This window comes from Diplotaxodon limnothrissa, linkage group LG8, assembly GCF_057381915.1.
Source record: "Diplotaxodon limnothrissa isolate DT_005_m linkage group LG8, D_limnothrissa_male_GT1.1, whole genome shotgun sequence".
Lineage (NCBI taxonomy): Eukaryota > Metazoa > Chordata > Actinopteri > Cichliformes > Cichlidae > Diplotaxodon > Diplotaxodon limnothrissa.
The window spans coordinates 27,063,750-27,083,460 of record NC_140603.1 but is presented as its reverse complement, the minus strand read 5'-3'; the positions used below and the strand labels follow the sequence as shown (position 1 = coordinate 27,083,460).

The 19,711-nt window shown below is 41.6% G+C and overlaps 1 protein-coding gene across 3 annotated transcripts in view; it reads left to right on the top strand.

The window, feature by feature from the left end:
• LOC146627064 (thyroid hormone receptor alpha-B-like) overlaps positions 1–19,711 on the top strand; it is a 156,438-nt gene that overhangs the window by 125,415 nt on the left and 11,312 nt on the right. For 2 of the 3 annotated variants that reach the window (XM_085361580.1, XM_085361582.1), the window contains 4 exons: positions 4,366–4,427; positions 9,281–9,381; positions 10,183–10,330; positions 10,562–10,767. In XM_085361580.1, the coding sequence (XP_085217706.1) occupies positions 4,366–4,427; positions 9,281–9,381; positions 10,183–10,330; positions 10,562–10,767 (517 nt within the window). Of the gene's footprint in view, positions 1–4,365; positions 4,428–9,275; positions 9,382–10,182; positions 10,331–10,561; positions 10,768–19,711 lie in introns of those variants that run through there. The other variant, XM_085361583.1, reaches the window with a different exon arrangement.

The following is a 19,711-nucleotide window of genomic DNA, read 5'->3' as shown; positions in this document are numbered from 1 at the left end:
CTCACGTTGCCGAGCTTGTGTTGCGGCACCTTAGGGTTTGTGCAAACTCTCTGTACAGAAATGCAGAGGTATAGGATAGTGTTTAGTGTAGTATAGAAGTATAGTCCTTGTAGGAGTGACAGAGACCTGATTAATGAGTATCTGATGTCATCCCGTTTGCTGATGTTCCCATCTGCACCAACATGCTGCTGCACTGGAAGACTGAGCTGTCACATAGCTGACAGTCTGATGGTTGTCGCCTCCAGCAGCTCCGTGGGGTGATGTTGGAGCCAGTTGGCAGACGGAGAGATATTTACCTTTGAGTGGCATTGAGTGAAAACCCCATCGCATCTTTCTGCTGCTGTGACAGCTTTAATTCTTTTTTTTTCGCATCCTACTGGCACTTTAACTGACATGTTTGCCCACAAAGTGAATGAAAAACAACAGCCGTGTTCAAAGGCTCTCGGATTTCTTTAGGTATTACTTTGTAAAATATGCATATTGCATCAATTTGTTGTTGTATGTAGAAGTGTTGCTTCACAGGTGAGCAGCATAACTGCTAGAAATGGAGACGGTTGTCAGTGCCAGTAACATTATACCGTGCTTTTGACCACTGAAATCCATTAAAGAAGATACCCAACAGTCATGATAAATCAAGCCTTAATTCAACAGGCTGTTCAAGAGCCCAGTATAATACACATTTGTATTCTGAAAAGTGCAAAAGGGAACCATAGCTGAGAACAAGACACTGCTATAATTAAAACCAGTTTAAAATATGAAGGGTAGTTTGAGCCGGCATTCATGCACAATTATAGCAACTCGTGAGCCTGACAGGTAATTATATTGTTATGTTTCCCAGTTGGAGACAATGTTTGCTGGTGTGAAACACAAAAACATGCTCTCTTACAGGAGAAAAGAAAAGCCTGTGTCTCATTTAGAAGCAGTAACATAAAACATGTTGTTTATCAGACGTGTGGTTTTTTTTTGACCAAGAGAGCAGAGAAGAAAAATGTGCTATATAGCCACAGAAACATTAAGCAATGAGTAACATGACTGGAGCTCATTTAGTGTAGAACTTTTTTGTTTTGTCTTTGTGTAAACAAGACATACTGAGAGCTGCAATCATGGCAGTATAGCGCTTTATCAAAGTCAAAGTCAAATTTATTTATATGGCACATGGCTGTACAATTAAGATAATCAAAAGAGAAAAACATAGGGAGACATGATAAAAGTTAAGAAAAACAATCATCAAATTAGAAGATTTGAGTAAAACATAAGATCAATAAAAGTCATACAAACTCATTCTGATTTAAAAGCCAGGGAGTAAAAGTTGGTTTTCAGACGGGTTTTGAAAGTTTCCAGTGTTGGGGAGGTCCTGATGTGAAGGGGCAATTTGTTCCACAATTTAGGAGCACCAAAGTCCCGATCTCCTCTGTACTTGAATTCTGCAGACCTCAGTGATTTTGCAGGAGTTTGCAGGAGTGTATCAATTTAAAAGATCGGAAAGGAATGAGGGTGCTAACCCATGCAACGCCTTAAAAACAAATAATAAAATCTTAAAATTAATTTGAAAACTAACTGGCAGACAGTGTAATGATGCCAGTATGGGAGATATGTGTTCTCGCTTGCGTGTGCCACTTAGTAACCGTGCTGCAGTGTTTTGGACCAGCTGCAGACGGCTAACTGATGACAGGCTAACAGCAGAGTAAAGACTATTACAATAGTCGAGGCAAGATGAAATGAAGGCATGGATAGCTCTCTCAAAGTCTCTAAAAAAGAGAAATGGCTTCACTTTAGCAAGTAGCCGAAGATGAAAAAAACTTGATTACAGCATTGATCTGTTTATCAAACATTACATTGGAGTCAAAAATCACTCCTAGGTTCCTCGCAAAGGTTTTTTTTTTTTTTTTAAACATTTCTAAGGGGCCAAAGTCGCAGTGGTCACAGGGACCAAACACAATCACCTCTGTTTTCTGTTCATTTAGGTTAAGAGAGTTTATCGCTTCATAAAGCAAGAAGGCTCCAGAAGCCACGCTCTCATGTTAAAACGCTAACTTCCTCCATACAGTTCATGGAGTCTGGATGGCAGTTGAATATTTTTGCAAGTCATTTGTTCAAATTATATCAAGCTTAAAGCTATTCTTTATTAAATGCATCAGCTAGATTTTAAAGCTCATCAAGCCACTGAACTGTCCATGTTGATGCTTTTTTGGATTTATTTCATGAAACAGTTCATATTGTTGCTATTCGTGAGTTTTCAGATTTACTGTTTTACAAAAAGGCTAGAAAATAGAAAAGCGTGTTATGATTTTTTTTGATTAAGATGACACTTACTTTCTCGCGTTCTTGAAAGTGTGCTGGGTCTAAAAATGTGAATTCACTGCTAGTATTAGGTAAGTTGGAGCTTACACTATTGTCCAATTGTGGCTTTAGAGACCAAGATGGCAACAGCAATAAGCTAAAGTTGAGACTTCTGAATTCAAGTATGCAAACAATGGCTGACTTCACAGTGGCTAACGCTCCTTTATCCATGTACAGTCTGGAGGAGACTAACCTACCTTTTATTTATTTGTTGTTGATGGCTAACAGGGCAACAGCTTGCATGAACTTTACTTAATAAAGGGATGATTTGTCAACTTGAGTTAGGAAGTTCAGTCCCATTTTAAGTTTACTATTCAAATCCACTCATATGCTTAAGTTAAGAGTATTTAAATTATTAAATTATCCATCTCTCTAGATGCCTGTCTTTGGATGTCTTATTGCAGTAGCTAATCAGGGACGGCTTGCCGTGACCGCCATTTGAACCCGGTTATGTCATTAGAAAGGCAGCGACTCTCTCATTAAAAACTCCTTTCATAAGATTAAAATGTAGCAGCAGAGGAAGGATCCTTTCACCCATTAATAAAGAGTACACTCTTATACATCTCTGTCACAGAGCAAATTTAACTCAGAGGCTTGTGTGTTGTGACCTAGAGTCCAGCAGAGTTGGAGCTCAGTTTATTTATGGTTGTAATGGAGTCCTGCTCCCTCTCCTGCAGCTGGCGTTAAAGGGTCCTGGTGTGGGAGGAGAGCCGGAGGCTGTTAGAGAGCAAAGAGCTGGACTCTTGGGATTCTAAACACATCCCAGACTTGCAGGGAGCACTCGCTGACTCCGGCCCATACTGTACTCGCTTTTCATAACCCCCCTTACCTCACCTCTCTCTGCTTTCATAACTCTCCTGCAAGCAGCCAGCTCCCATCTGCGCTTTACATGCCTTCCACATGTGTCAGCGTGGCTTCAGGTGTGTGTGCACATCCTTGCTGTGAATGCGTGTTGCTTTTGGCTGCATGGTTGACACCTACACTCTTTGCAGTTCTTGTCTTTCGGCTGCTATTGTGGGGTTTCCCCATGAGCGCTCTCGTAATTGGCATGGTTTTGGGGACCTTACTAGTATTCCCCGCAAAGTCTTTTTCCTGCTACTTGGATTCAGTTTGGGAGCACTTTCAGCTTTTACTGCCAAAATGCATCAATTTGCTGCAAGTAAAGCTGCCTTTTTCTTTGACATAAACTTTATGACTTAACTTTTGGTCTAGAGAGCTCAGTTACAACTGAAAATTAAAATTTATGGTGGCAAATCATGCTCCTATATCTCTACGTGATTTGAGTACCAGATGCTTGGCTGGTAAATGGATATAGGGAGAAGGTTTACACAAATAGAGAAGCCAGTTTACTTTCCATATATGGTTTAGCATGAATTATACAGATTACATTATCTCTTAGTCACTCGATCTGTTGTTTATAGATCTGTCCTGGAGCCCATTTATACCTGATATTAACGTGGAGACTTGGATTACTTGGAAAATGATATTTCCATCTGGTATTGATTCTCATTAGCTTGATTTTGAAGCTGACGAATCTCTATAAACAGAAGTGCTGACCATGTGTTTGCCAAAATGCAAGCTCAAAGCTACCATCTGTCATCTAAAGACATATAACAGAACTTACCTGTATTTATTCCCCTCACGATGTGGCCACATTGCTGATTGGTTTTGTTGGCATAAAGGGAAACGGTGCTATTGTATCAGATCTACTTATTTTCCATTCGCGGAGAAAGCATTTGTCTGCAGTTCTTTGATGTGCAATTTGAAAAATCACAATTGAGGGCACATAATCTGTCTGGCTGAACAACCAGACACCTGCCTGCAATGTGATGTCAGTGTGAGCCAAACCCCCTCCAGATGTGATTTGTCTGATTCAGCTCAGACTGTGATGTGTTTGGCATACCTGGCTATATATTTTCTTTATGACCTACATACATACAGCTTTACAGAAATAAGTGTTGTATATTTACAGGCGTTGATTGTTCCTCTTTGCTTGTCTCTCTTTGTTCCTTTGTTATTTCTCAGGTGGCTCAATGGCCCAAAAAGGAAGAGGAAGAACAGCCAATGTTCGGTGAAGAGCATGACTGGTGAGTGTCTGATGGATTGACTCTCTGGAGTGGCACCTAAGAAAAAAGCACTTCTCTTACCTGAAATATGCCTGACGTCTTCAGATGTACCCCTTTACTTTAGAGAACAAACAGTCTCCAAATATAGGTAACCATTCATTTTGAAAATTGCTTTTCCAGCACTTTGTTTTGGAGGTGTTTGATATATTTTTGGATTCTCTGAATCTTTTTTGCTTTATAAAAAAGGACTCTCAGTCTCGCCACAGTGTACCCAAGCACTGAGTGAGTGACTGCAAAGAAGTTAAGCACAAGATTGATTCCTGCCGCGTGTACATTACACTTTCAATTTGTCAAGAGCAAAGAGAAGAAGTAAAACATCTTGGCACCTGTCATCAATAAACGAAAGCCTTCTGCTTTGTCTGTTTTCATGTTGGATGCAGTTCATTGTCAGAGTGACAGCTCCAAATCCCCTGAGCTGGAAGAAGCGAGTGAGGAAGGGAGGTGAGAGATTGGGAGCGATAGAGTGGGAGGAACACCAACATAAAAATCCAAGTCTACAGGATAGCTGATTTAATAAAATATATCTCCCAAGGCTGAGTCCAAATGTTTCCCCTCCCAGCAGGCTTCCTCCCTGCATGACTGCTTGTGCCATGCTTTACCTGCCATGGTTCATTTGAACTGGGAAAGTATGACAGTATGTCTGTCTTAGGGGCATGGTTGTCTGAGATTCAATTATATACACTGTCAGAATTTTCCTCTGAGAGTGGACCAACCCTCAGCAAGTGAATGGATACCTTAACAACCATAATATCATTGTGTTGTGTCCATACAGTGCATTAATAGGCGACTAGCATAAATATAGACGATTATAATATGTTAATAATGAAGCCAATAATCTAAGCCTAGGTAACCAAATCATCTTGATAGATAGTAGATTTACAGTAGAGCTACTTTACAAGAGTAGCTTTGCATGAATCGCTAATGAGCCATTCATGTCCTTATTATCCATATGGCACATTTGGTGTAATTTCAGCTTGTCGTGCCCCTTCCAGTTCTCCAGGCTGGACACAGAAGTGTACAATCAAGTCAGTTATATGTGCAGGAGCTCAGAACTTCTCAGATTACACCAAGGAAAAGCTGAAACAGCTTGAAAAAGTTTCTTTGTTTTTAATCAATCGGTAGAAGATTGCAAGAAGTCCAGAGCACCCAAAATGCCAGGATAAGTGCTTACAGGGCTGTGATGATGTTACAAACTGTTGCATCCTTTAAACCAAAAACTTGTACGAGCTTTGACTGCAGACTGAAGACTGAGGTTTTGGATTACTGGCATTACTGGTAATATGTGCATCAAACATTTTAGGTTTTCGATTTTGGATGCAGGGCAAGCACAGTGGCATGGATGTCAGCACTGTTGCCTGAGTTCAATTCCACCATCAGGCCGGGGTCTTTCTATGTGGAGTTTGCATGTTCTCCCTGTGTTTGCGTGGGTTCTCTCCGGGTGCTCCGGCTTCCTCCCACAATCCAGAGACATGCAGTTAGTGGGGATAGGTTAATTGGAAACACTAAATTGCCTATAGGTGTGAATAGGGGAGTGAATGTGAGTGTGGTTGTTTGTCTCTGTCTGTGTGTTAGCCCTGCGACAGACTGGCAACCTATCCAGGGTGTACCCTGCCTCTCACCCTAAGACAGCTGGGATAGGCTCAAGCGCGCCCCGCGACCCTGACAAGGATAAGCAGGAGCGAATGCAAGGATTTTGGATGCACTGATTCTCTTTTTTTCCTTTGCACATTACTCTATTTTCCGTTCTCTCAAAGTGCACAAGCCTTCTGCCACCTCAGTTTCTTGTCGCTCCCTTTGTCTGCATTTTCACATCTTCTGTAAAGGAACCAGAAACTGGCTTTTGCCCCTGCAGGATTATGTTCCCAGGCAAAAATAAACCCTCCTCTGACAGAGCAACCCTGTGCCCACCGCTATTTTAGTTTCATTTTAACTTAATTCATTTATTAAAAGTTCAAGGACGTCCACCGCTTAAAAGAAGGCTGTTTAAAACAAAAAGCACCAGACAAAAGCGCATTGACCAAAACGATTTTTGCCACGTTTGCCATAATTGGTAGTTTGATCAATTCTTCTCGGGCCCTTTCAGCGGTACATAAACACAGCATTTAATCCATTTACAGCAATAGATTTTAAGTGGCATTCAGGGAAGGGACAATAAACACAGCTGCACTTAGCTTTGCGTAATAGCTGTTGATTCAACTCCAGCTATCGGTGTAGTATTGTCCTCCGGTGTCATCAGTGTTTACAGTTTCAAATGTCACCTCGCTTGGATGTTGTCATGTAAGGACCTCTAAGAAACAATCCCGAGACTCCTTCAGGGATTCAAACGCCCCTCCCCACCCGATTTCACTCACACACACAGACATACTCTCACATGCACACACACTTTGATAAAACAAAAACGGCAAGTGTTATGGTGGGAAACTTGCGGAGACAAAATATTTATCTTGACTCAGCCACACTTGAAAAATCTCCTTCCTTTTCCTGCGTTTTGCTGGTGGCCCGTCTGGGAGGGGCCGGCAGCCAGAGCCAGAGAGCTGCAGCGGTATTGATTTTGGGCTTGGCTTCCAAACACAGCCACAGCAGCGGCTCGGGGATCCGCCTGCTGCTGCCTGCCCTGCCAACACAGCGGGGCTCACATTTTATCTTATGTGATGGTTCTCTGGTTCTTCTGACTCCTTTTTAAACCTCTTTCCCCTCCTGCATTCTCCCATCTGACCTTTTGTCATTTCTCTGGCTCACCTCCCTTTTACTACTTTTCTTTCTTTTTCTCTTTTTAGATAAGTTCTTCTTATCTTTTTTTTTTTTTTTAAATTTGACAGAAAGAAGCCAAGTGCTCCTCAGTTTGGAAAACTGTCACTTTTGTGCCTTTGGCAAGTGCTCTTCTCTCTCTTTTGTCTTTTTTCTCTTCTTCCCACTATCCGCTTCTTGCCTTCCCCCTCCTCCTCTAAAATCTGTAACCGAGCCAAAAAGGCAGAGCCCAACTGACACTGCCAGTCACTGCTCTCACCACGCCTTGGTGTACGCACACAGACACACAAAAGCGTATATCACTGGATCCATTTTTAACCGCTAAAAATAAAGAAAAGCAGGCTTTCAAAGATTTCCCTCATTAGATTTTCTATATCATTTTTTTAATAGAAATATAATCAATAGAAAAAGTAAAACTACATTAAATCAATACTTATTGTGTACTTTGCCTTTAACATCACCGGTTTTTCAGCTTTTTTTTTCTTTGAATCACCGAGAGCTTGCCACAGTTCTTCTGTGGATTCGCTTCCGTCTCCTAATGTAATCTGAAACTCTGTGGGGACCGAACCATCTGTTGCGCGAACCTTTAGTCTTCTTTCTTTATGATTGGGGTCTTTGTCGTGCTGCAGAATGAATTTGGGACCAATCAGACGCTTCCTTGGTGATACTGTGTGATAGATCACAATCTCAACACCCCGATCCTCACACACAGTGCGTGTATGTGCAAAGTGCAGAGATTTGTGTGGGGCTGCACTTAAAACACCCACACTGAATTTTTTTGCGACTTGTAGTGCATCGTCTCCGCCCCTCCCAGCTTCATAGCTACTGTAAATATCACATGAAATGTCTGCAAATCTGCTATTTCCTGTGTCTCCTTGCTTGCTTTTTTGGTCTCGCAGTATGGAAAAAAGAACAAACTGTGCTTTTTCTGAGTTTAAAGCAGAGGAACGACTGTGAAATAGGACAGAAAGAGAACAATCCAAATACTGGCGCTGTAGTATCTGCTGTGAGAACCTCAGCTCAGTTAGGATCAAACCAAACAGTAAAGCTCTTGTGTGTTTAATTGTGTGACCACAGTAATTTGAGTAGCTTTGTGTCAGTACACAACTTAAAGGAATGACTGAAGTAGGAAAATATGCATAGTACTTTTTTCTTGTTTTAGTTTAAAACAAAGTTTGCAGACTTTCCAAAGTAATTCATGTAATACAGCTTCCTCCCAGTCTAACCCTATTAGTTACTTGGAAACCTTGTTGAATATCCTGTTTGCTAATTAAAGACTAATTACAAATGGGGGTTCACTTCTTACATGCTCTCCTCAGAGCATTATCATATGCCAGTGTAAAAAGAAGTATTTCAACTCCGGCCACATTTACTGTAGCACCAGAGGGTAAGTGGGGTTGATTGTGAGCTCTGCTGCCTCTGTAACCACACAGCGGTGTCACAGTGCACTGATGTGCTCGTCTGCATGGCTGTAGAAAGGTTAAACCATTACAGTTTACTAGGAGGGGAGCTTTAAAGAGACGAGAGCTAAAACCGTTTGGCTTCAAAGGTCACAGTAACATAAGTAACTTAGTTTTTTATTATGTGAATCATGCAAAATTACACTAGTAAAGTCTAAAACTAAAAATATGATGCTGGAAAGTGAACTCACATTGACCACTTTAAAGGTGCCACAGGCTGCGTAGCGGTACTGTTCACCACAGAAACTGTGTGGGTATAGTCTAGTGGCCCTATTTGAATTATTAGCACTTGTCCCTATTAGAAAGGTACTGACTGCGTTACCCTGCAGGTTAAATGATGTGAAGAAACAGACGATTTTTTTTATTCAGGCATCACAGTGAAAAACTCGAACACTACTGTTGTGTTCCTTCCAAGGTCTCCAAATGTGCTTTTACTTTCTTATTCAGAGGTTTGAATTCACAGTGATGTACAGTAGCACAAAAAGGTAAGGACGACGATGATGAAGTACTTCTGCCGTGGTAGGATGTAATTGTTTTATAGATGCTCGCCCACAGCATCGGTGAGAAACACACGATCTGTCTTTTCATTGGTTCTTTCTCTTTCAGGGTACATTCCCAGCTACCTCGAAAAGGATGAGCCATGTGTGGTGTGTGGCGACAAGGCCACGGGTTACCACTACCGCTGCATTACCTGCGAGGGCTGCAAGGTACACACACAAACCCAGAGAAGCCCACAGCAGGTTCATAACCCGCATAATGGCTGCAGGAAAACTTAATTTAATGCCTTCGAGGTCAAGTGCCAAGACACACGACTCACAGCCGTGCACGCGCACACTCTTTATAGTGAACAGCCATGCACCGAGGTCATACACATATTGCTGTCACTTCATCTCTGAGCCGTGTGTCATTTGTCTTCCTCGCTGTCAGTGTGCTGTGTGATCAGACTGCTTTGCTTCCTTTTGCTCATGTGTTTGTTTATCATTTTATATTTAGGCGTCACTGAAGGGATTGAGCGTTGCTGGCAATGATGCATTTGATGTCTCAGTTATTGGGCAGCATTGGGGGGGAAAAAGACTTTTTTTCCTTTTGTTTTTTTCAAATAAATCTGATTTATGGTAAATATTTCATGCTCACTTCCCTTCGGTATGTAGAAGTATCTACGCCTGTCAAAAGAATGCTTTAGATCTAATAATACAAGCATAATATTAAATCTCCTTTCACATTTCCATCTACAGTTTGTTTGTCTTGTGCGTAGATCATTGGGCCGCCGCGTAGCTTTCACAGAAATTGCCTCAGATTTAGTAGCAAGTGGGGCTGACAATACGTTTAATCAAATTTTGCATTAAACACATAAATTTCACAGTAAAGACGCAGCAGCGGTAATTAAAATGTCTCCCTTCCCGCCAGCAGCGGTTGCGGCTGGAAGCAAAATGTTTTCAGGGCTTTTACTGTGCTCGTATTTCTCCATCTGTGTCACATCCACGTCTGCCTGCTCTGTCTACCTCCAGGGTTTTTTTCGTAGGACCATTCAGAAGAACCTCCACCCGGCCTACTCCTGTAAGTACGATGGTTGCTGCATCATCGACAAGATCACCCGCAACCAGTGCCAGCTGTGCCGCTTCAAGAAGTGCATTGCTGTGGGCATGGCCATGGACTGTGAGTGCACGCACAAAAATATAAAACGAAAATGAATTGATGTCACTTGTTTATTTTTATAATAAACATTCAAGAGGTAGTAAGACTAAACAGCACGGGGACCTAATATTTCACAGCTGGAGCTGCAACTTTATATATATGCAAACAAATTTCAGGTGATACACAAGCAGTGTGCCTGCCTTTTTTTTCTAATTTCTTCCTCCTCCTCTTCCCACCTCCTTTTCCCTCCAGTGGTACTGGATGACTCAAAACGGGTGGCTAAACGGCGCCTGATTGAGGAGAACAGGGAGCGGCGTAAGAAGGAGGAGATGGTAAAATCCCTCCAGACCCGTCCGGAGCCCACGGGGGCTGAGTGGGAGCTGATCCGCTTGGTGACGGAAGCCCATCGTCACACCAATGCTCAGGGCACACAGTGGAAGCAGAAGCGCAAATTCCTGGTGAGAAGCTACGGCACAGTGATACACAGCCAATTGTGATTGTGCATTTTCTTTTCTACATTGTTGCCGCACTGTTTTTCCAGCATATTTAAGTGATAGCTTAGGGTTACCTCAGCTGGGATTTTTCATTGCTGTCATTTCTTTAGAGCAATTTAAGGCGACTTCTTACATTACAAGATTATCTACTGAAAAAAGTAGCTTGTTAGGTTTCACCATTACCTTAGAAAAAAGCTGCTTCTCCGACAACATAAACAGCAACAAGCTCATTAATTTTACTCAGTGACAGCCTTAGCCGAACTAAAACCTAGCCATTGCTGTTTTGAAGCTGGCTTAATTGCCTTCCTCAGCGGGCTTCACAAACAGTGTTGGGGGACTGTGATTAGCTTGCAGTGACTGAGGTGGAGCTCACAGACACTTATTGATGTTGTTTGTGTCAGTTTCACTTGTAAGTTCAAGGTGATTACGGCATGATGTAAAGGTTGTCCTTTCTGAAATCCAGCACGCTGAGCTACAGATAAACGCTGTGGCAAAAGTACAATTCATTGTCTTTCAATATAAAGGATCCATAGTAGCTGCACACATACAGAAACTGTGGGGCAAGGAACAAAGGAGTACAGCAGCCTTTTAACAGCATAAAATTGCTCCTTTAAAAAAAATCTTTTGTTTTGTTTGGTTTTTTGCATTACTTCATTTGCAAAACTTATCTGAGAACTCTTTACATCAGGAATACAGGTGAGAGACATCCGAAGCAGATTATCAGAGGGTCTTTTATTTTGAAAATTCTCTTTCTTTTGAAGGCAAACAATCTGCACTTCTGATTTGTGTCAAATTTTCACACTTTCATAACCACTTAGTGGGCGAGTTCTTATAGACAAGGCATTGTCTTTCATGTAAACTATGAGTGACTGTGGCAGTCTGCTAGCAACCACAGCAGTCACAAGGAGGCTCAAAGTGCAGCACTGTACACACCTTTGCAACAAATTTCACCTAGCAGCAGCAAACAATACTCATCAGTGTTCCATTTATGGAATACTCGGAGGTTGCCGGGGTCTCGCCAGCCAGTCTCTAGACCTGTTCACTGGGGTTTTAGCTGTCAGTTTCACAGCAACTGCCAGCAACGTCCAGCAACCACTGGGTGAAATCAGAAAGCACTACGCCACATACCTCTTTGCGATTGTTTTGGTCTCAAAGTAATGGATTGCCACAGTCACTTTAGGTTTGAGCGGTGGTTGAAGAATAGTCATTTTTCCCTAGCAACCAATGGTTGACAGGCTGTCATCAACTGGTCTTTAGGCCTTAACATCATGACCTGTTTACATCGATGACGAATCAATTATCTTATTTAGTATTTTGATTTATCAACCTTTCCACTTCAGATTTTTCCTCATTTTGAAAAAGTTCATATTAAAAATATATTGCATGCATCTTAATTTTGGGATGATTTCAAAGATACCCAAGCTTTTATAGAAGCCATCACACCCATATTTCTTAACCTGCCTGCATACACAGAACCAGAGAAGCTCTCTGTGCATGTGTGAATATGTGTGTTTGACAGTGGCAGGGATAATTACATTTACCCCAAAAGATTTGAGGCTTATATGAACTTTTAATTTATATTCATATTTTGGGAGTAAAAAATACCCATTGCAGAAATAAAAAGAGAACCACTCCTGACAGAAGCATTCCCACCTGACTAATGTTATAATATTTCTTTCAAGTCATCTCCTTCTTTCACCGGTGTGGGTTGTTGCAGGGGACACATCAATAATAACTGCACTTATAGTACTCTAACAAGTTCCTTTGGATGGATTCAATTCAATTCAGCTTTATGTATACAGCCCCCAAATCACAACAACAGTGACCTCAAGTTGCTTTAGATAATACGGTGAAGACACTACAGTAATACAGTGAAACTGAAATATTCAGACGACTCCCTATGAGCAAGAACTTGGCAACAATAGGGAGGAAAAACTCATTTTTAACAGGAAGAAACCTCTGACAGAGCCAGGCTCAGGGAGGGGCAGGGTGAGGGGAGAAGAATAGAAAGGCCATTACAGCCGAAACAAGTTTAAGTCACATTAAGGTCATTTTAAATCTGTTTAAAGCACTAAATATAGGTTGAAAATACCCAATAAACACAACCACCACAATCTATTTCACACAATAAAATTCTGTAGCTCTATTTTAGTGTTTTCCAACAAACATGCAGTCACTCACATGTCTTTATCGCTGTGTATTCCCCGGTCTTTTTCTATTTTTCTCACCTCGTCTGTGCCTTTATTCCTCAGTTCCCTCCAGAGTTGTGAGTTTTATTCATTCAAATCTTCTGGGTTCTTAACGCAGACATAATTCTCCTCATAGTTTTCACCTCAACTTTTCGTTTCCACTTTAATCTCACGCTTGTCTTCATTTCTTTGTTTTCTCTCTCACTGTCCCTCGGCGTCTCCCCTCGCTTTCCTTTCTGTTTTGCCCATCTGCTTTCCGTAAGATCCTTTCTTATCTCAGCCAAGGCAAATCCTCAGTCATTAGCGCTCATCTGCAAGTTGGCAGGCATTGTGTGTGTCTCTCACACACTGCTCTCCTGCATGTGTTAGTGCTCAGATTCATCCTGGACAGCCCCGTCTGGGTGTCCCCGTCTGTATCAAGCTCCCCTGTCATGCATAAACACAGACTCTGACCTTATGTTTTGGCTCAGGCTTATCGGAGATACTTACACAGTTTTAAGTGCCTGTCAACAGCTTTGCAGCAGAATGAGATGATATGTCACGTACAAATCAAGGCGCTGTATTTAAAAAATTCTATCCCACCAAGGTGGAGAGGGTTTCAAAGCATTTGTGGCCTGCTTATTTCAGAAGGCAGTGGATGGATGTGATGAGAACGTACTCACATAGCTGCATAGCTTTGTCCTGTCACCACTTCCTCATGACTCATGACTTGGTTGAAGGCTACAGTGAGCAGGTGGAAGGTCAGAGTTGGTGTTAAAATTAGGGTTAAACATATTTTTAACAGCACTTAAAATTAAAGCGCTTTATGTTACGGACGGGTCTTGCACCAAGCAGAATTTAAAGCTCAGCACAGTAACCCTGAGCTTGGTTCCTCTAAAGGATCAACTGTTCCATTTCACACGGCATTCACACACTAACGGGGCGCTGGAGTCACTTAACCCTGAATATCTAAATTTAAATGCTAAGCCAACCAGGATGAGCCCATTCTGCCCTATGAGGACTACTACTTTAAAACAGCAGCAATCACACTTCTTCTCATACATTGTACTTCAGCATGCAAATGATGCTGGATGCACTGAGGGATGACCCTCCTCACTTAAACTGCAGTGTTTTCCTGAGAGAAGAGAAGAAATTCAGTATGTTGGAACGCTAGTTTCATTGTTACGCTGCATATATCAGGTACAGATCAGATACAGGCACAGAACAAATAAAGAATATGGGGGGGATACATGAGTACCTCGCATATATGTGTGGAAACCAGCTGCAACCCACACGAACAAATTGAAAATATGTAAATAGTTCGATTTCCTCTGGTGGCCGATTGAGGCTGACTACTGTAGCGATCAGTAGCGGTAGACTCTTATGTGAAAATGGCAAATTCTAAAGTAGAAATAACTGCCTGATGCTAAAAATGGTTTTGTTCTCTATAGCTGACTTAAACCTTTATAAGCACAGGGGAAAGTTAAACTGTCGTGTGGATGCCAATGCACATTTTAAGCATGAACTCACCACACTCATCTGTATGGTGTTAAAAGTCCCTAGAACCCTTTTGTTCAAATATGGGAACTTTAAGACCATGGCAGGCAATAATCTCAACACAATGCAGCCTAAAGTGGAAATTTTAATTCTAATGCATCTTTTTTAATTTAAAAAAAGTAACAAAGTGCTTGAGAGAGGTGGTCCTTAGGTGTCATTCACACAGGCCTAGACACTGGATAGCAACCTGCTGGCAACCTTCAGTCTCCAGGCAAAAACGTGTATTCTCCAACTGCTTCGCAAGAGGTTGCCGGCAGTTGGTAGGTGAAGTTGGTCTCAAAGAAATGTATGGTGCTACCCCGAAAACCTTATTACGATCAATTTGGCCGCTAGCAGACTGCCGCAGTGACTTGTAGCTTGCGACTTGTTTACAAGCACTTGCCAACTCTTTGGTAGCGGCAGTGAAACTGTTAATAGTGTGAAGCGCAGAGAGCATTCCCCTTCAGATTAAATGTGTTTGTTTCAGCAGTAAGGCACGACTTCTGGTCTGCTTCTTCTAGCACTTGTTGGGTATTTAACATACTTTCTATGTAAATATACAGGTGACCACTGGTTCTAGCAACCAGAGAAATTCAAAGTATATTTTTAGTGCCTTAGCCTAAGTGCAATGAATTTCAGCCAGTGACAGCAGCAGCCTACAGAATCCAACCAGTTGAGGGAAACACATTTTTTCCCTACTGACCAGGGGTTCCCATTGGGTTGCTGACTGCTCTCTAGCTCTGTGTGGCTGAGGCTTTACAGACTATAAAGGATAATAAGAAAACATCTGCTATCATTACACTTAATCTAATTTTTAGACCAAGAAGAAGTGACACATGAGCCACTCTGTTTCCATTTTTAGTTTTGTGTGCTTTGTTTGTTTGTCTCGTGGCATCACCCACAGCACATTGTGGCAGTGTTGACTGCTTGTGAATGAAACCGTTTCAGAGATAATGCGGGGCCTGATGGTTCAGATTTTTTATTGTTGCTAAGACCAACTAACATATCTAGCCCATTGAATCATTTATGGAGGGGAACACACTGCTCTGACTTGTAACACAGTGTTCTCTCTCACACGCTTTGGTCTGGCATCTGGAAACGGCGTTGATGAGAGAAGATTCGGTTCAGCTGTGTGCGGCAGCTGTGCCTGTGTGGGTCTCTACATCGGTCCAAAGGTCATAGCATTCCTAATTGTCTGATAGCGTTTCTATTAAAAGTAATAGCAAATCTTGTTCGTTCACAGTTCAACGCAGTCTGCAGAAAATGCATGAGATAGTTTTGTTTGTGCACACCTACATATTCATGTATCCATCAAACAAGCTGCAGACGAGGTGTAACGTCTCGTCGACATCAACAACCCCGTCTCAAAGAAAGGAATGTCAGCACACTGGTGGTCTGCAGCTTTCCAATGCAGTAGGATAAGATTGATTCCATGTGTATTCAAAAGGCTTTTCCCTCAATATTCAGATAGTTCTCAAAGATAGAACTACAATACACGGGATCATACAAATTTGTGAAGCATGAATGCAAAATTATTCACTCATATTTACTAACAGGCGGGATGGCGAGCTATCCATCTTCCTTCTACTTCCCGGCTACTAATGGTCAAAATGCACTACTTGTTCCAAGTTTTCTATTCAGTTTGTTAGGCGGGAGAAGTGAAGCATAAATCGTCACGGCGGCACTTCATCTCACACAAACCTCCTTTTTTCCCCCGATTGGTCCTGAACTTCTGACCTTTAAGCTGTTGCTCTCAAAAACATTAAAAGGCCTTGAAAAGCTCTCTCTAGCTACTTAGTTGTGCTGCAACCAGGCAATGAGAAACAGACATATGTGATTCATGCATGGTGGGCATATGGTTTTGGTTGAACAGAGATATCCAGAGTTAAAAACAGCAGTTTTTTAACCTGTATTCATGAGGTGCTCTTACGATCATGCCATGCAGTTCATTTTACTCTACTGTGTATTTAAAGCACTGATATGCAAATGATATGTGACCTTGTATATCTAAAATTCTTGCACCTTGCAAAGTCGCTTCTGAGTGATTGGCACTGATAACAATTCAGCATGTTGTGGCAGTTTCACTATCAATGTTCCATCACATTTCTGTGATTGGTGATAATTTATTCATTAGTAATGCATTTTAACCACACACATGTTCACTGTTGCACAACAGTGAACCCAATTTATCTTCTCCAGCTCTGCAGCAGCAAACTTTTTGCAGACCTATTGCATCTGATAAAATAAAAGGTCAGGATGACACTGCAGCAAAAAGTTTTTACTGTTTTCTCCTCTTAATGAGCAAATCCCCTGAATGTAATGCTGCTCATCTTCAAGTCTAAATATCTTTTGGCTTCCTTTGGGACACATTCTGGGCCTTTTCCTTTTCAATGTGCAGTTCAAGGAGAGCTTAACACTTATTAAAAAGCCTGCTTCGGCTCCCTGACTAACTAGTCTGTACAGCAGCAAACAAACACATAATCCCTTGCCATCTCTGCGGGTACAGCTGAGTGCTTTTCCTCAGTGTCACCCAGATGGCTATGCAGTAAATAAACAATAACAGTTGGAAGAAAATCACACGAGTCCATTAGAAAGCACATATGAGCATTGCATAGGCCAGAGAAGAGGAAACTATTTACAAATACTAATTAATACCCGTACATTCATTGTGCATGAACGGCTCTATGGCAATACCAATTCACCAGCTGCAGTCATGTGAAAAAGAACGTTTTCACAGGGCTGTGAAAGTTTTAGAACATCCCGATAACTTGAAGTTAGCATTTTCTGTGTGACTTTTTCAGTCTCATATCCATGTGGAGGAATTTTGGCCCAATCTTCTTTACAATGTTGCTTTAGTTCATTGAGGTTTGCAGGCATTTGTTTATGCAGAGCTCTGTTGCAGCATTACAGTCGGTTTAAACACGTGAGTCTTTCCTTTTTCAGTCATTCTGTTTTGGATTTGCTGCTGCGCTTGTGATCATTGTCATATAGCATGACTTAGTTTGGGTCAAACTCTACCTGCCTTCACTCTTGTATACCTCTTTTTGGTATACAAGAGTAATCTGCGGTCGACTCAGTTACTGAAAGTCTTGTGGTTGCAAAACAGGCCTCCTCCACCACCCTGACAGTTGGTTTGAGGGGTTTGTGCTGGTATGCTGTATTTGGTTTTCACCAATTCTGGCGCTGTGCGTAATGACCAGACATCAGCGTTTTGGTCTCATAGAACTCTTGTGTTTTATTCACATGCAGCTCTGCAGACTTGCAGCTCTATCCTTTTTACAGAGAGGAGGCTTTTTTTTAATTGTCCTGTCATCAGCTTTAGCATTTAGCATCCATGTTGGTGTTTATTTGTTGTTTATTTTCAGATTGTTTTGGGGTTTTTTTTTTTTGCAATTTCTTTGAGCATTGCACACCACGCATCTGACCTTGGGATGAACAGCCACTGGGAAGACTGTAGCATTGTGTTAACACACAGTTGAGGAATGAATCAAATACACTACTCACACATATAGCTGGGTTAAAACTTGGAAAATAGTCCTGCAAACTAGATACACGAAACAAATGCTGTTGAGCGGATTCTTAAAAATTGTGAACTGTATCACTGCCAGAGCAGAACAATGCTGCATGAACTTTATTCAAAGAACTGAAGGCTGCATTTGCATTTTGTTGATTAGGCAAGCTTTACTGAATCGCTTTTAATTTAAAGATACTGGATGCCACCCCTCCATAATACGCACTTGGCAAACTATCAAGTCTACTTTGTCATGTTTAATTTAAAAGGTCGGTAAGTCCGAATGAGTAATTAAAGAGTTTAAAAGTGTTCTTGTGTAAATAAAATTGTACCCATGAAGTCAGGTAGTGACGATGGGATCTGTGGAGTGTTGCCTTTACAGATGCATTGGTTCAAAGAAGAGAAGACCATCCCCAACTCTGTCTGTTGCTGCTGCCATCATGTGGGGTGGTTTCTGCACAGGCTGCAAATATTGCACAGTAGATTTGTAATTTTAGCAGATCTAAAGCCTGCTTGCTTTCTTTAAGTGCTTCTCTTTTGTCCCCATTAAGAGTGAGGGACATCAGCTGATGTTAGCAAGTGACAAAGCACATAAGATCATTGAGAAAAGGAGCTGAGGGACGTTTTCCCAAAGTCTTTGGCCTCCTGGGTCTCCTCCAAGTGGCTATCGAAAAGAGCATCTTCTTTTTACACTGTCTGTGCACTCACCTTTTTACCTATACTTGTATTAACTAGTGAAGTGTAATAATCAGCAACGATTGTATTTTTGTGCCTGTGCAAACTTCACTGGGAATTACATAACATATTTTGCCAGAGGACCTGTGAGAGTCAGCGTCTGCGATTTGAGCTCTTTTCTTTCCAAGTTTTTTGTTTTTCTGCTGCCTCTTTTTCTGCTTGAGAATTTGAGTAGAGGAGTTTGCGTCAGCAAAGCTTGGAGCAGCATTTGTGTGCGATTTCATGACTCATGTTGCCACACAGCATGATGAACAGTTTACAGAAAATGCAGGCTGAAATCCATCAGAAGCAAAATCCCAAAGGATGATCAGATGGATGGGATCAATGGCAGCGTGAGCTGAGCGACATTTTTCCTAATGAATATTTGTAATCAAGTCTGCGGATGATGGTAGAAAATTTGAGTGAAATACAAACTTTGCTTATGCCATACAAATTCATCACACAGAACAGTGACATGATGGGATCATTTCCAAATCACAATGAGTCCCCCGGTAATACTAATCCTGGATGGATTGAGCTAAAGACTATATTACATTGTCATCTGTGTCAGTTGTGAATCGTGACACAGAGCTAAACCCGAGAGATCTGCCCGTCTCTCTCCCGACAGCTGTTTTCCCAATACTGACATGAAAAATGGCCGCTGACCTCCACCAACAAAAGCAATGTTTTGTTTTGGCTCTTGCACGACAAGAGTTGCAGTCCATCAAAGTTATTATAACAACTACTTGAAATTTTCCATAATTGCCCGGCTTTCAGCCTCACAGCAGAGGACTGGCTGTGTTTGCACTGACTTACGCAATCCTTCTTCCTCTGCATCATGATTGATGACTCTTTGTTCGAGGTGATTATTCCTCTACTTTTATCTCATCCCATTTATAGCCGGAGCAAAGTCTGAATAAATTACTCTGTCCCTGACACATGCTTTACTGGAGCGGGAAACAATATTTTTCATAGTCAT